The sequence below is a fragment of the Dipodomys merriami genome, unplaced genomic scaffold (assembly GCF_024711535.1).
Source record: "Dipodomys merriami isolate MVZ:Mamm:240054 unplaced genomic scaffold, mDipMer1.0.p SCAF_37, whole genome shotgun sequence".
NCBI lineage: Eukaryota > Metazoa > Chordata > Mammalia > Rodentia > Heteromyidae > Dipodomys > Dipodomys merriami.
This window is the reverse complement of record NW_027205270.1, coordinates 4,518,065-4,533,210: the sequence shown is the minus strand read 5'-3', so window position 1 is coordinate 4,533,210 and position 15,146 is coordinate 4,518,065. Positions and strand designations below refer to the sequence as shown.

The 15,146-nt window shown below is 39.0% G+C and overlaps 2 protein-coding genes across 5 annotated transcripts in view; one reads left to right on the top strand and one right to left on the bottom strand.

Moving 5' to 3' along the window:
- Nucleotides 1-6,411, top strand: part of Gcfc2 (GC-rich sequence DNA-binding factor 2) — a 29,164-nt gene extending 22,753 nt beyond the window's left edge. For all 4 annotated transcript variants that reach the window (XM_069989090.1, XM_069989091.1, XM_069989093.1 and 1 more), the window contains exons 14-17: nt 606-672; nt 1,992-2,138; nt 3,658-3,782; nt 5,525-6,411. In XM_069989090.1, the coding sequence (XP_069845191.1) occupies nt 606-672; nt 1,992-2,138; nt 3,658-3,782; nt 5,525-5,642 (457 nt within the window). In that variant the 3' untranslated portion in view covers nt 5,643-6,411. The remainder of the gene's footprint in view (nt 1-605; nt 673-1,991; nt 2,139-3,657; nt 3,783-5,524) is intronic.
- A 1,074-nt stretch (nt 6,412-7,485) lies between these two features.
- Nucleotides 7,486-13,359, bottom strand: Mrpl19 (mitochondrial ribosomal protein L19). The gene is made up of 6 exons (XM_069989094.1): nt 13,247-13,359; nt 13,021-13,138; nt 12,082-12,200; nt 11,761-11,895; nt 8,765-8,946; nt 7,486-8,033 (listed from the first exon to the last, which is right to left on the bottom strand). Exons 1-6 carry the CDS (start codon nt 13,347-13,349, stop codon nt 7,812-7,814), a joined length of 879 nt encoding a protein of 292 aa, XP_069845195.1. The 5' UTR covers nt 13,350-13,359; the 3' UTR covers nt 7,486-7,811.
- Nucleotides 13,360-15,146: the final 1,787 nt, after the last annotated feature.

Genomic DNA, 15,146 nt, shown 5'->3' with positions numbered 1-15,146 from the left:
TTTAAAATAGAAAGTTTTATTCATTTCCACCCTGATCTCCTCTGTCCACTCAGATTTTATATATATATATATATATGTATATATATATATATATGTAAGTATATATACATGTAAAAATAATCAACTGTAAATAATTTTCATAATCTTTCCATACTTCCTTGATACTAATAGTAAATGTGTACATAGGATATAATCTTCCTTGTAACTCCCTCCTTTGTACAAAAAAAGGCTATTGTAAACAATAGAACTTTATACCTTTTTTCATGTAGTTCATTTTTTAGATCATTTCATATCATCATAGTTTCCTTCATTCATTCTTTAGCTCTTCATGTGGTTATCCTATGCCTAATGGGCAGCTGTACAGTGATGCTGTAAACCATCTGACTGACATACTGTATGTACACATAAGCATCTCAGTAGGATGCATTCTCAGAAATGGGGTTGTTGAGACAGTGTTGATATATTTGTAATCTTTAATTGAGGTGTTACCAGAGTACCCCAGTTTGTATTCCATAGATTTACTTTGCTTTTTTAAAAAGTCTGTTTTTGAAATTAGCTCTGAAATGTCCTTTATATTTTGTCTTTTTTTCTTTCTTTTAAATTAGTGCTGTAGAAAACAAAATGTCACCACATTCAAAGTTCCAAGACAGACAGTTCTGGTCAGCTCTAAAGGTGAGGAAAAAAAAAAAACCTGCAAAAATAAACACTAAAATTTCTTTTAAAAATTTCCTGGGAGACAGTAGGCATCGCCCATATTTATATATGGGAGATTATGGGAGATGTTTTAAGCTTTGCAGACCGTACAGTGTCTATCAAATCATTCTACTCTACCACTGATTTTAAAAAAAAAAAGTAGACTGTGTTAACAAATGAAGGGCTATGTTTCAGGAAAACTTTGCTCATGGATTTGGAAATTTGTATATCACACAGTTAAAACAATGTTAAAAATATTCTCATTTTTAGAAATGCCATGTAAGAAATGGACCATTCTTGTCTCATAGGCCCTATGGAAATAGACAGGAGGCTAAAATTAACTCCTAGCAATAACTGGCTAGCCCTTGATCTAAACAATAAAGTTATTGCTAATTCAGTGGCAGAAGGAATGGTAAAGAAGAAATGATAGATTCAAAAGATGTTTCAGATGAAGCATTTTCCATACTCCACAACTAATTAATTATACATGAGCAACATGGGATCATAGCTTAGTTCCTGACTGGCAGCTTACGGTCTTCTTTGGGGACACTGTAGAAGATATCGGAAGAAGAAAAGTCCTGTAATGGAAATCTCTTTTAGACATAGTAAATTGAATAGAACTGTGAAGATGGGCCAAAAATGGAAATACCAAGGTTTAGGAAGCAGCTATGTATGAGTCCCAATTTCAGAAGCCATACAGAGCTGAGCTGGGCATTTTAGAGTTAACTGCATGTGGTTAGTATTGGAGCTTTGACCATGAATAACAGGTTCTGAGGAGGAGGCCAAACAGAAGAGAGGACAGAAGGCAGGGTGGGGCAAATGGAGTCTTCAGAGAAACCTTAGAAAGGCCATAGAGAATGGCCTCAAAGAACTTTTATAGTGGTTGCTAAGAATAAAGGTGAAGTTGTTAAATAGCCACCAAAAGAATTAGGAGACACACCGAAAATAGCCATTGCTATGACAATTGGAAGGCAGTGTTAATGGAGTGAATGGATGTTTGTCAGAGTTGAAATAGGCAGCGAGTTTCCAAGAGCGAGAATTAATGCCAGTTCAATAGAGCTAATTGTAGGGAGACTTGAAGAGTTTGACCAACTGTTTGTTAGAGACTGAGTAGTCATGAAAGTGGTGCTGTGGCTCAAGTGGTAAAGCACTAGCCTTGAGCTGAAATGCAGAGGGACAGTGCCCAGGCCCAGAGTTCAGACCCCACAACCTGCAAACAAACCAAACAAAACAAAAAAAGAAGTCTTAATAGTCTTAATGGAGAGCCTGTGTATTAATCTCGTGACATTTTATGTTAGCTCTTCCGCAATGTTCTTCTTTGGAATGGACTTCTCCCTGACGACACCTTGCGAGAGCTGGGACTAGAGAAGCTACTTAACCGATACCTTATGATTGCTCTTCTTAATGCTATTTCTGGGCCAGATGTTGTAAAGAAGTGCAGCCAGGTAAGCTGCAGAGGAAATGATTCTAGTTTTATCTGTTTTTAAAATTTTAACTTTCTGAAAGATTATATTTTCTGAACCAGCTAGCTGCTACTTTTGTGGCTTGGATAAATTGATAGCCTTTTTCTTCTAATTAGAATGAGATGGTAACAGATTAAAATAAAGTGAAAAAAAAATTAGCTGTTAGGTGAGGCAGTATTGACTCCAAATCCCAGAATTCCAAGGTTAAAGAGGAGGATCACAAGTTCCAGGCCAGCTTAAGCTCGGTATGGCAAGACCTTGACTCAAAAAACTGGGAACAAATTAACTATTGAAATGTATCTTGAAACAAAACAAAACTGTGATGCTTATGTAAGAGTAGAAACCCAGAAGATACTCTTCCATATTGAAGAATTCCTGTAGTTTTGAAAGCCAGCCATGATGGCACATGCCTATAATCCCAACATGCAAGAGGCCGAGGTAGGGATGTCAATCTGCTGCCAACTGAAACACAGCAACTTTGAGAACAACTTGGGGTATATAGTGAAAGCATACCTCAAACATCAAAAGATCCAGATACAAGTGTCTCACACCTGTAATCCTAGCTACTCAAAAGCCAGACTGGACAGAAAAGTTCAAGAGACTCTTGTCTACAACTCACCATCAAAAAGACAATAGTAGCACAGTGGGTCAAATGGTAGAGCACCAGCTTTGAGTGAAAAAGCTAAGGGACAGCACTGAGGCCTTGAGTTCAAGCCTCAGTACTAGCACATACGTGTTCTAGCCCACATACTAGCACATGGTTGTTGATGGCTGGATATATTTTAGTGGTAGAGCACGTGCCTAGCATGCAGAGGCACTGATTTCTATCCCAAGCATAGCAATTAGTCAAGCAATAATTACATTTTAGGTGTAAAAATTTAAAAAATGAAATTACAAAATATACTAAAAAGATAAATGATCATCTGGGAGTAGGGAGTAAATGAAATGGTGAAAAGAAAGCGATCAGTTTGATAGAAATTTAAAACCTTAGTGGATCAAACACATAAGCCAAAAAGCTGTGGATACTAATGGTTGTTAACTGGAGTGTTGAGTAGGCTCACTATACTACTGTTTCTCCTGTTGCCAGTCTGAAATTTTCTATAATAAAACACTTTTATAAAGGATATGATTTGCAAAACTAGGAAAGAAGCTGCAATACATAAGAATTAAGATCCACCTTAATTTTTTTAAAGCTCTTTACAAATCTCAGAAATATACAGTGACCACAACAGGATATGTAAACATAGTCTGCGATATGTGGGAAAGATGAGCAGTATTGTGAATCAGAGAAATGCAGAGTAGTACACATATATTTGTTTTGCCAGTTGTGTTAAGAACCATGTTTTTGCTTAGGAAAATATTGTTACCTTTGACAAAGGAATATTTTACAAAAATTTTACTGAAGCCTAAATATAAAATGGGGAGATGAATACTCATCTTGCACAATCACTGTGAGATGACAGGTAACAAGGGTCAAGAATGTCATTGTTTGGATTAACAGGTAGCAGCCTGCATACCAGAACAGTGGTTGGAGCATTCTGCTACAGGGACACCTATTCCCCAACTAGAAAACTTCAGCCAGTTTTTATCGCTATCTGCACACAAGTTATCTAGCAGTGAATTCAGGTAATATATTATTTTTACTTTCATAAGCACAGTACAAGAATTTCTTTTTTGCAGGTTTTAGAAAGATTTGTACTTTTTCTATACTAAAAAATCTGTCAAGATTTTGTAATGCTGTAGAATTACACTTGGAATAGCTATTTTATAATAATACCCTGGGCATATATATTCTGTTAAATCTCTTCCAAACTAAGCACTTAGCACTTATACAACACAGGAAAATTTGTGGATTTAAACTTTAAATTGAAAATCTCTTGTTAGACTTTTTTTTTAATTTTTATTTTGTCAGTTGTGGGGCTTGAACTCTGGGTCTGGGTGCTGTCCCTCAGCTCTTCAGCTGAAGGCTAAGTATACTACCACTTGAGCCACAGCACCACTTCTGGTTTTCTGAGTGCTTTTTATTGGAGATAAGAGTCTCACAGACTTTCCTGCCCAGGCTGGCTTTGAACCATGATCCTCAGATCTCAGCCTCCTGGGTAGCTAGGATTATAGGCGTGAGCCTCCAGCACCCGGTTTTGTTAGACATTTTAAAATGTGCTCTAGTGTTTGTCTAGCATGCCCAAGGCACTGGGTTTGATTGCAGGCACTATTAAAAGACAAAATATGTTAAAATGTGTTTTTGTTTTGTTTTTCAATTTCATTTAATTTCATTTGTAAAGACTCAACAGTTATTGATGTGGTTCTACAGCCTGGTGTTTTACCCAGTGGTAGCCAGTCTCTGCTCTGAATTTCCCTGTCGCTGCTCTGATAAACCACCTGTCCAGAAACTAAAATGAAAGTGGCTGAGATTGTAGTATTTCTTTATACCTAGTATAAATACTCCCGTCATTTTCCCATAATGACTAGGCCTCCCATGTTGGCCTAGCCAACAACCTTATAGCAACTCAGCACTACTGAAACTTCTCTGTTTTCCTGCTTTTCACAGGCATTCACCAGAATGCACTTATTAATAGTCTGTCTTTGAACTTTGTGATTATAGTCACATTACTTAATGACTAGAATACATTCTAAGAAATGTATCACACTAGGCAGTTCTGTTATTGGACAAATGATGTAATTACACACAAATCTAGATAGTATAACCTACTACACTCCTAGGCATGTGTGTGTGTATGTTGTACTCTGTTATTCCTAGGGACTTGTTGAATAAAGCATACAAGAATAAATCAAATATAAGGGAAAAGGAGGCATTCAAGAGATGCAGCACCCACAAGACATATGAGGCTGCAGTTGGCAGCTTCAGTCTTTTAAATGACCAAGCACACTCTAATGAGTAGAAGAATACTGTGGTAAATACATGAGCCAGTAACCTAGTCATTTATCAAATATTAGTACTACTATACATAACTGTATTACTGTGCTTTTCATTATTTTATTATTTATAACCTCCAGCAGGTTTCTTTATACCAGCACACCACAAACACATAACTAAGTGCTGTATATCATATGACCGGCATGTCACTAGGCGATAGAAACACTTCAGCAGTTGCCTATTAACTAAAAGTATCACTACACATTCCATTACTGTATGTGAAGGAAGTATCTCTTCATTTTATGCTATTTTAGATGATCAGTTTAAGGTAAAACTTTTGCTAGATTATTAAGAATTATTCAGAGTTGATTACTGTGCCTTATTTCCCATACCATTTTTGTAGGGTTTGGGGTGCTAAATATACACTGTGCCACTGAGCTTATACCCCAGCCCTGATTACTTTCATTTTTAAAAAGTTTTGTTTGTTTTCCAGGAATGAAGTGAAAGACATAATTCTCACTCTGGTGAAAATAAAAGCTGTGAATCAAGCAGAATCTATCATAGAAGAGTATCACCTAGACCATCTTACACCTCTAATTAAAGAAGTTTGATTAAACTTTCTAAGAAAGTACTGCAGTTACATCCTTTGCCAACAAAGCTGACACATCTGTACTCCATATAATGGAAGTAGGATTTGTAAAAGGGTAGATAGAACTCCCTCCCATTCTCCACACTACCTTCCCATGTCCTCAAGAGTGTCCTCTCTGATTCTTCTTTCCCAGTTTAAGAGGGAAATTGGAGAAATGTGGCATGTAGCTCTATTTTGGCTTAGCTAAGCATAAAACTCCCTTAAGTTGTGCTTTTTATTGTAGTTATTTGCAAATAAAGAAATGTTAATTAGAATTATTTGTAAAGTGTTAAATGACTTAAGGCATTTTAAAACATTTTATAAGTGATAGTCCAGCTGTTCTTCAGGAATCTCTACAAATTTGTTATATAATCACAAGCCTCAACAGTTTTAACAGGTAATTTTTTTAAAAAAATTACTTATTGCAGATGATTAAAAAGAATCTTAGGTATTTGTTGGGGCTGTTGAGAATGAGCATGTGTTGTGTCCATTTGTAATTTCTTCTTGAAATGGCTATTACTTTTTTCTTACAGACTTATGACACCTTTATATTTTCAAAATACTGTTTTTCTCTACTTGGCAATTTTCCTTAATTGCCACTTTTCATACTACGTAAGATGTTTTCTGGTGCCCTAAGTCATTACTATTAGGAAGTTATTAGTGTGTAGTGTGTGTGTGTGTGTGTGTGTGTGTGTGTGTGTGTGTGTGTGTGTGTGTGTGTGTGTGTGTGTGTGTGTGTGTGTGTGTGTGTGTGTGTGTGTGTGTGTGTGTGTGTGTGTGTGTGTGTGTGTGTGTGTGTGTGTGTGTGTGTGTGTGTGTGTGTGTGTGTGTGTGTGTGTGTGTGTGGATTAAAGAGGGAACCAGTATTTTAAACACTGAAAACATGTGACTTGGTTTCTGATAAAGTATTTTATAAGTCTGAGTTAAGATATAAAAATTAAGAAAAAAATTTAAGTTGAGTTTTTGTAAAATTATTCAACGGAAACCCCAAATAGATACTTTACAAATTGGCTTCCAAAAGGTAACTGGAAAAAAAAAAAACTAGTTAACGTTATAGGATCTGAATGTGTGGCCTACTTTTCTAGTTACATGAAACTTGTTATCTCTACTGCATTGAAGACCTGTAGTTCATTTAAGGATTTTTTAAAAATTTCTATTAGTCGCACAAATTATAAAATCACATGTAAGAAATTCAAACCATTGCTGTTTGCTAGAAAGCATGTTGTACCCCTACACAACTACAAACCCAGCTACGACTGCTGTCTTCATTCTGAGTTTATCTTTTCTGATGTTTTCATTATTTGCAAAAATGTATGTGTTGTTTTGAAGTTTTGTTTTTTTTTTTTTAATGGCAGAGATGCCAGGCAGAATAAATGGCAGATACTCTGTTGTATATGAAACTTGTAAACTTTTTTTTTTTTTTTTTGGTCTGGTCGTGGGGCCTGAACGCTGGGCCTGGGCACTGTCCTTCAGCTCTTCAGCTCAAGGTTAGCACTCGACCACTTGAACCACAGGGCCACTTCCGGCTTTTTTCTTTTTGCTTATGTGGTGCTGAGGAATCGAACCCAGGGCCTCAGGCATGCAAGGCAAGCGCTCTACCACTGAGCCACCTTCCCAGCCCGAAACTTGTAAACTTTTTTACTTTTAAAATACTTTCTGACTTGAATTTTTAATTAGTAAATGTTCTATTCTTAACCTAGAATTTTTTTCTATGGCCTCCAGAGTCCTGGGATTACAGGCATGCACCATGTATTTAGATACTATTAAAGGTTCTATTTTGAAACATGATGGTAGACGTGTCAATGTTCATTACAGATCAAGTCATATAATATTCCATATTTGTGATTTATTTCACAGTTTACAGACACAATTCCCTCAGTCCCCTTGTTCAGATTCCATGCTCAGGAAGAGCCTTCTGGTGATGATGCATTGGTCCAACTGTGGCTTTGCCTACAATGAAAGAATGATCACACAATTCTGGGATGAGATGATTCTCTTTCGTGGCATAATAAACATGAGCAAATTTCATTTATTTAAAAAATACTAAGAAAATAATGACTTAGTTTACTTAATAATTGTGTTCTCATAAGTTTTCCAATAAGTCCTCTGAGAGACAACACATCTTCTACTGCTACCAATTGTGTTCTCAAAGTCAGGATGCTTTTGAGGCTTGGATTTCATCCCATATTGCAGCTTCAAGCTTTGAAGTATCATATTCCCTCATCATATCAAACTCCAGCCAAGGCTTACTCCACTTCTGAGCTTCCTTCATTTGTTCTTCAGTTAAAGCAAGATCAAATCTGATTCCTTTAATATTGAATTGTGGACGTTCCCAGCGCTTAGACCAGGGTTTAGGTTTCATTTTTACTTTCAGCTAAGGAAGACAGTAAACAACTAAGTATTAGCCTGATACAAATATAAAAAAAAATATTTTTTTTAAGAAATGGAATTTTTTCCATCTTTTTTTTTTTTTTTTGCTGGTCATGGGGCCTGAACTCTGTGCCTGGGCGCTGTCCCTCAGCTCTTAAACTCAAGTCTAGTGCTCTACCACTTGAGCCACTGCGCCACTTCCAGTTTTTTCTACTTATGTGGTGCTGAGGAATTGAACCCAGGGCCTCATGCATGTAAGGCAAGCACTCTACCACTGAGCCACCTTTTATAAGAGGATTTCTTTGTTGCTTTGTATGTCCCTCCCCCACGGTCTAACCCCTGCTTTCACTTTATTTGAGGTTGGTATAATTTGTGGAGGGGAAGGGCAAAAACAAATCATTTAAATAGGGATACAGGTGGACCCTTGCAGCAATGAGACGTACAAGTCTTTATGTCGAAAAACGAACTTTACAACTTTGGGGGGTGGGAGGGAGATTGAAAGGGATGGGAAGGGGAAACAAAGGAGGAGGCAACAATGCTTGATAAGAAATGTACTAATTATCTTGCCCATGTAATTGTAACCCCTTTATACATTATTTTCATAATAAATAAATTTCTGAAGCTTTCATTAAGATGGAACACAGGATTTCATGCATGTGAAACGAGGGCTACACCCCTGAGATGATTCTTTAGTATTTTATACTTATATTTCTAACTCAAATATACAACTTATACCTCATTAATAGGAACTTCCTGGTTCGACTCTGTTATTACTGGTTTCATGTTCATATCAAAAGTGCTGTACTCAGGAAGGGCATCTCGTAAGTACATCAAGTTATCATCCAGCCGTTTCTCTAATTTGACTACTTGGATCTCATGGATTCGAGGATTATACAGTTCAAAGCAAATCTCAACACCTAAAAAAACAAAAAAAAAACACAGTCTTACAATCCAAGTCACCTTGAAAATGCCTCAAATACATAAAGCAACTAGCATAAAGATACTACAAGAAGAAAATAAGAAATTTACCATTTTTAAGATGAAACTGAAAAAAACCTAAATCTGTCTAAATTAAAGATTGAGATTAATGCTTCCATCAAAGAATGGAAGTGGGAAAGACTTGGAAAAATGGTATTAAGTGAAGGATACTTTGAAGGTATGTTAATACAGGAGTTTGCCATCAAAGATGCCTACATTGCCTAGGAGAGGATCATAAGGGCTCAATAGCTATGTGCATAGGACCATATAAAGTGATGCTGAAATGAATTCCAAGAAATGGAAACAAGTGTTTTCTTATTGTACAGTTTATTCCCTTTTGTCACCTTTTGATTTCTGTAACTGTTGTATGTAAGTATCTGATTTGGGGAGTGGAAGGGAAAACACAAAAATGGGGGACAAAGGGTGAACCAATTCAGCAGTGATACTCACTGGGTACTATGTTAAAAATGGACTGTACTATTTAGGGGGGAGGGAAATCTGGAGGGGAAAAACTGGGAGAAAATGGGAGAGGGTAACACTGCTCAAAAAGAAGTATACTTATTACCTAAGTTATATAACTATACCCCCACTGTTTATCACCTTTACAATAAAATTTAAATTACAAAAAGATTAAAAAGAACAAAAAGTAAGGAACCCTAAATGAGAATGACGTAAGTCTTAAGAAGACTTGCTCTCTACAAATATGTTGTCTGAGAGTGCTTTAATTCTGGTAATGTGTAAGTTTAGAGAAAGACTGAGCATGTGATGTCTTCTCCATGTGTTGTCCTTTTTGATTTCCCAATGGACAGATTCAAAATAATCATCCCTATTAAAGTAACAAAACTAATTATGTAAAATTAATAAAAAGCTGTGCTGGTGGTTCATGCCTGTCAGCTATATAGGAAGCTGAGATCTGAGGATCGTTAAAAGACTGGGTAGGCAAGTTCATGAAACTTTTTATCTCCAGTTAACCACCAGTGGAGCTGTGGCTCAAGTGTTAGAGCACCAGCATTCAATAAAAAATAAAAAAAAAAGCTAAGGAGCAGTGCCCAGAATCTGAGTTCAAGACCCAATACTGGCAAACAAAAAAAAGTAAACATTTGAATTCTAACTGATGACAGTTTTTGTTAGCACTAGAATCCTTTATGTGAAACAGACCAGCAACCAGCAACTATCATGAGATGCTGTAAGTCATCATTTTATATATGGTACACTTGTAAAACTCAAGAGCAAAGGTATATTTAAGGTTTATTCCAAAAGAAATATAAATAATATGATATACACTCCACATTAGCTCTTAGTGTTTGGTACCAAAATGAAAGCCAGTATTTACCATTCAGTATACTTATTCTATTCCAGACACTGACCTAGGAACTATGCCTACAGCAAAGCAAAACAAGATCATTCTCCTCCCATCAAGTTTACCTAGGAGATAACAGCAACCTTAAAAAAGACCATCAGGGAAAGTCTCACTGATAAGATGATATCTGAAATGGTACTATATAGGGCCAAGAAGCCCCAGACAGAACAAGCCAGTATAGTGACACATATTTGTAGTCTCAGCTACTGTAAAGGCTGAGTATGGGAATATCGAGCCCACAAGACTGTCAAGGAAAGGAAAGAAGAAAAGGAAAAGAGGAAAACATTCACAATAAAAAAAAAAAGATCCAAAAAAAAAGAAAAACAGGAGGGGAGGAAGAGGAGAAGGGAAAGGGAAGAGCAAATATGAAGGCTGTGGGGTATGAAAAACGAGACATGCTGAGAAAAACAGGGTAGAAAAACAGGGTAGATCACTTGGTAGAAACACAGAAATACACTAAGCGAGGGTAGCATGGATGTGTCCCCTCCGTGACACATGCTGAAAAGCCTGGTTCTACTGAGAAGTGAGACCTCTGGGTAAGCAAGGAACTCAGGAGTTGTATGCCCTCATGAGTAGAATGGTATCTTATGAAAGGGCTGGAAGGGACCAGCTTAGATCTTTTGCCTTCATCCTCTACAGGAGCTGAGGACTTAGTACTTGTCTCCTCTGAGGACATGGCAACAAGATGCCACTCAGGAGGCAGGGATGGGCCCCACGAGACACAGATTCTGCCAGTGTCCTGATTGTGTACTCTTCAGCCTCCAGATCTGTGAGAAATAAATGTTCTTTACAAATGACAACTTGGGCACTTGGTGACAGCAGCACAGATGGGAAAGAGAGCAGGAAGAGAAAATGGAGATGGCACTAGTGGGGGGAATGGGGGGGGGTGAAAATGATGTCAGGGAAGAGCCAATAGGGAGGGTGGAAAAATATAAAAGAATCTTTCTCTTGGGAGTCTAAATCTAGAAAATGTATTGTCTGGATGTGTGAAAGGAAATGAAAACAGCACCTGATTTCTAGTTTAAGTAGGCTATGATTCCATTTTAGGGGCAAGTAACTCACAAGGATATCATACCTGTCTAATGTTCCCAGGGTTATCTGCTCCTTCAAGGATTATCCCTGCACTGCTATGCAGACTTCTGTGCTGCCATGGTTGGGGAAGACTACTTCAAATGACTGTGGTCATTAGTAAGAAACAGAATAAAAGACACCTTCAAGAGAAGGCACTTAAGCAATAGCCATAGTTGTCAATTCAAAGTCCATAGGCTTCATGTTATCTTCCCTAGATGCCACCTCAATCAAGCTTCAAATGGTTTATCCAAGGAATGAAGAAACAAAAAAGAGTCCTGAGATAACATTTCCTAGACAAATGAAATAATGTAATGCCACTTACCTTGTCCTTCAATAGTATTCCTAAGGATAAAAGTAGCACCAAGTCCTACCCCTGACCTCTGGATGCAGATCCCCAGGAACTGGCTGGTTTTCCCATTGGCATAAGGGTCTGCTGTGGTGACACGCAGTATGCTTCCTACAAAGGAGAAGCCAGCGTTTATGGAATGAAGAAAAACGGTAACATGTCCAGACCAATTACCTTCCTAATAGTCTAATATTAGCAAAAATACCTCCTACAGACAAAACTCAGATATGTAAGGAATGATCTTTATAAAAAGAAAACTAACCCTCCAACTAATAAAAGCATCCCACTGGTACTGACCAACATAGAACTCTGGGATGTGAAGTACTTTTCTCCTTTCTAACATGTCTTTTCTTTCCAGGTAATATTTCAGAGGACTTGTTCTTCCCCTTGGAGGAATGAATTCAGGACTCAAGAACCTGTGAAAAATAGAAATTTTTTAAAAAACGAAAAACTCAAGCTACTATGGGGGAAAAAAATGTCACTTTACATGGGGGAATATGGTGTTTATTCTTTGTTCTCTTTAGTAAAAAGTCACTGTTATCTCTGAAACTTAAGTTCTAAAGTTATTGTTAAAGCCCCTGAAGATAGCTAACAATTCCTCAGCATTTTGTCAAAAGCTTTAAAAACACCTAACGGCGTTAATATGGTATGAATCTTAAATATCTTCCTCCCCCAAATGCCATATAAGCTAAGGGCTTGGTGGCCAGCCACTTGGAGGTAGTGGAACAAACCTTTCCTCCTTTAAGTTGATTATGTTAGGAAGTCAATCACAATGACAGAAAGCCAACCCAGAAGCATAGCTTAGCTCCTTCAGCAACTAGATGATTACCAGTGTTATCTCATTTTACAGAGGAAGAGGCTGAAGGTATGAGTCGGTCAAGCCAGGATTTAAGTGTGGTCGCCTGGATGGCTTTTCACCCAGCTCGACAGAGGGGACACTTTCTACACATCTTCGCCTTTAAATCCACTTAGCAGTGAACCAGGTTTCTATGCACAGTTTGGGTGAGCAAATTAGTTCGGCTTTACTAAATTGCCAGGAATTCCCGCCTGAATCACGGTGAGTTTTGACTAGTTGATTTCTACCCCAAACTTAAGGCTGGGGGAGGGAAAACTTAACCACTCTATTCCCACCACTCCGAGTCGGGGCTACGGCGCATGCGCGTCCCTCGCAAAGCTCCCAGATCCCGCCAACCCCTACCCCGAATCCCCGACGTCCCCGCGCCGCTCAGCCCTCACCTCCTCTCCTCGCTCGGGCGCTGCCGCTTGTCCACGATGACGGGTTTCTGCGGCGGCTGGAAGGCGCCGGGCTCTAAAGGGCCAGAGCTCTGCGGCCGGCCCGGCTCCGCGCGCAGCCCTGCAAACGTGGAGGGAGGTCAGAAACCGTGGCCCGCCCTGAGACCCGCGAAACCCCGCCGCCTCTGACCCTGACCGCACCCGGGCCGACCAGCCCAGCTCCACTTACGACAGACGACGGAAGCTGGCGCGCGGAGTAGCGCCCTCGCTGCTCTGAAGCTTTGGGTCAGCCCCATTGGGCGCCTGCAGCCACCTGCCATGCAGGCCGCCATGTCTGCAGGGTCAGGTTGGGACTACAACTCCCAGAAGTCAGTGTGGCGACGTTGTTAGCCGTCGCGTTCAGATGGCGGCCGGTAGGGGACAAAAGGGGCAAATCTCCAAGTTTAGAGCTACTTTAATTAGTTATCTAGGTGCCTGCTTCATTACTTCCCTATTTCACCATAATGAACTAAGTTACAACCCTACAAAAAAGGTTTTCTCCCAGCCAGGAAACGATGCCCCTTCTCTTTGCACTAGCTGTTATCTTCAGTTTCCTCACATCAAAAGCCCAATAGAGGCTCTCATTCTTTGCTGGTATCTTCTATTGGCCACTCTGATCTCAACTTCAGGTTTTCTTTTTTTGTGCAATTACTAATTTAGTATTTAAATCTTGTATTATAAGTTCCACAAGAGAATAAGAGACGTCTTTTGCTTACGTTCTGTCCTACTACCTGCCCCCCACTAACTCTTCCTTGAATGAACAGAAAGAACAAAATAGTTGCTGACCAACAGCTTGCAGTTTCCCCGAACTTACAAAAACGAATACCCCTAACAGGAGCTGAAATTGAGTTTGGGCTGGGTAGCTGGGAGATACTCAACTGAAAAGGGCAAACTGTAGTCTTACTGGGGCCACGGGTTCCATTTGCACACACACACACACACACACACACACACACACACACACACACACACACACACACACACACACACACACACACACACACACACACACACACACACACACACACTGGGCTTCATACTCAGGAATTGTAAGCTATTGGAAGGATTTAGCACTTGAAATAGTGTGATTATTTGTGGTTCCAATAGAATTAATGTCCCAAAGCTACCTTTAAAAAAATAACCTGGCCAGGCGCTGGTGGCTCACGCCTGTAATCCTAGGTACTCAAGAGGCTGAAATATGAGAATAGCGGTTCACAACTGTAAGCTTAAAGTCAGTGAGACTTTAACCACCAAGGAAGCCGGAAATGGCGCTGAGGCTTACGTGGTAGAGAGCTTGTCTTGAGCTGAAGAGCTCAGGGACCGTGCCCAAGCCAAGAATTCAAGCCCCACCACCGACCGAAAATAAAAAGTCTGTACTGAAGGTATTGACAGGTCGCTGGAGGGCAGAGGAAAGCCTTACAAGGTATCATATTCGGGCCTCCTCCCAAATATTAACTATTTCAAGGAATGATTTCAAAATCTACTCTTGCCAAAAAAAAAAAAAAGAATAATAATCAAAACAAAGCAAAAACAAAAACAATCTCACTGCTATTCTAGATTCTTTCTGCTCTTGCCAAAAATCTCACTACTGTTCTAGATTCTGCTCTTTTCCTGGGGAAAAAATTTGTAATTATGCCTTAAACCACCAAGAACCTCAAGAACCCTTGTACTTTCTCATCTTTGAATCCATAGTTCTACTGTAGGTCATCTGCCTTTCTTCCAGTATCATTGCATTTCTTATTGGCCATCCCACCTCCAGTTGCCTCCAATTCACACAGCAACCCTCAAAGACGGCTTGAAGTTCATAGCCCCCCCCCTTGTCTTACTCTCATTTTAAAGCCTTCTGTCATTTTCTGTTGACCTTGGATAAAAATAAAATTATAAAAAAATAACCTCTGCATCCTGTCCCACATCCTCTCACCCTCCATCCTGAATATAAGCAAGCTTTTACATCAGCCTGAAAAAGAGGACAGTTTTGAGGGTAGACCTCATATGCTAAAAGGAGTCAGAGTTTGTAGTTTTAATTCCAGCTTTACTGATTAGAACAATTAATACGTTTCCATACAGTAAATAACAAAGAATCAGGCAAC

Coding starts and splice junctions, on each gene's coding strand:
- Mrpl19 (XM_069989094.1), bottom strand. CDS start 13,349: ATGGCGGCCTGCATGGCAGGTGGCTGCAGGCGCCCAATGGGGCTGACC. Junction 13,139..13,246: donor GCCAGCTTCCGTCGTCTGTC/GTAAGTGGAGCT, acceptor CCACGTTTGCAG/GGCTGCGCGCGGAGCCGGGC. Junction 11,896..12,081: donor CATCCCAGAGTTCTATGTTG/GTCAGTACCAGT, acceptor TCTCCTTTGTAG/GAAGCATACTGCGTGTCACC.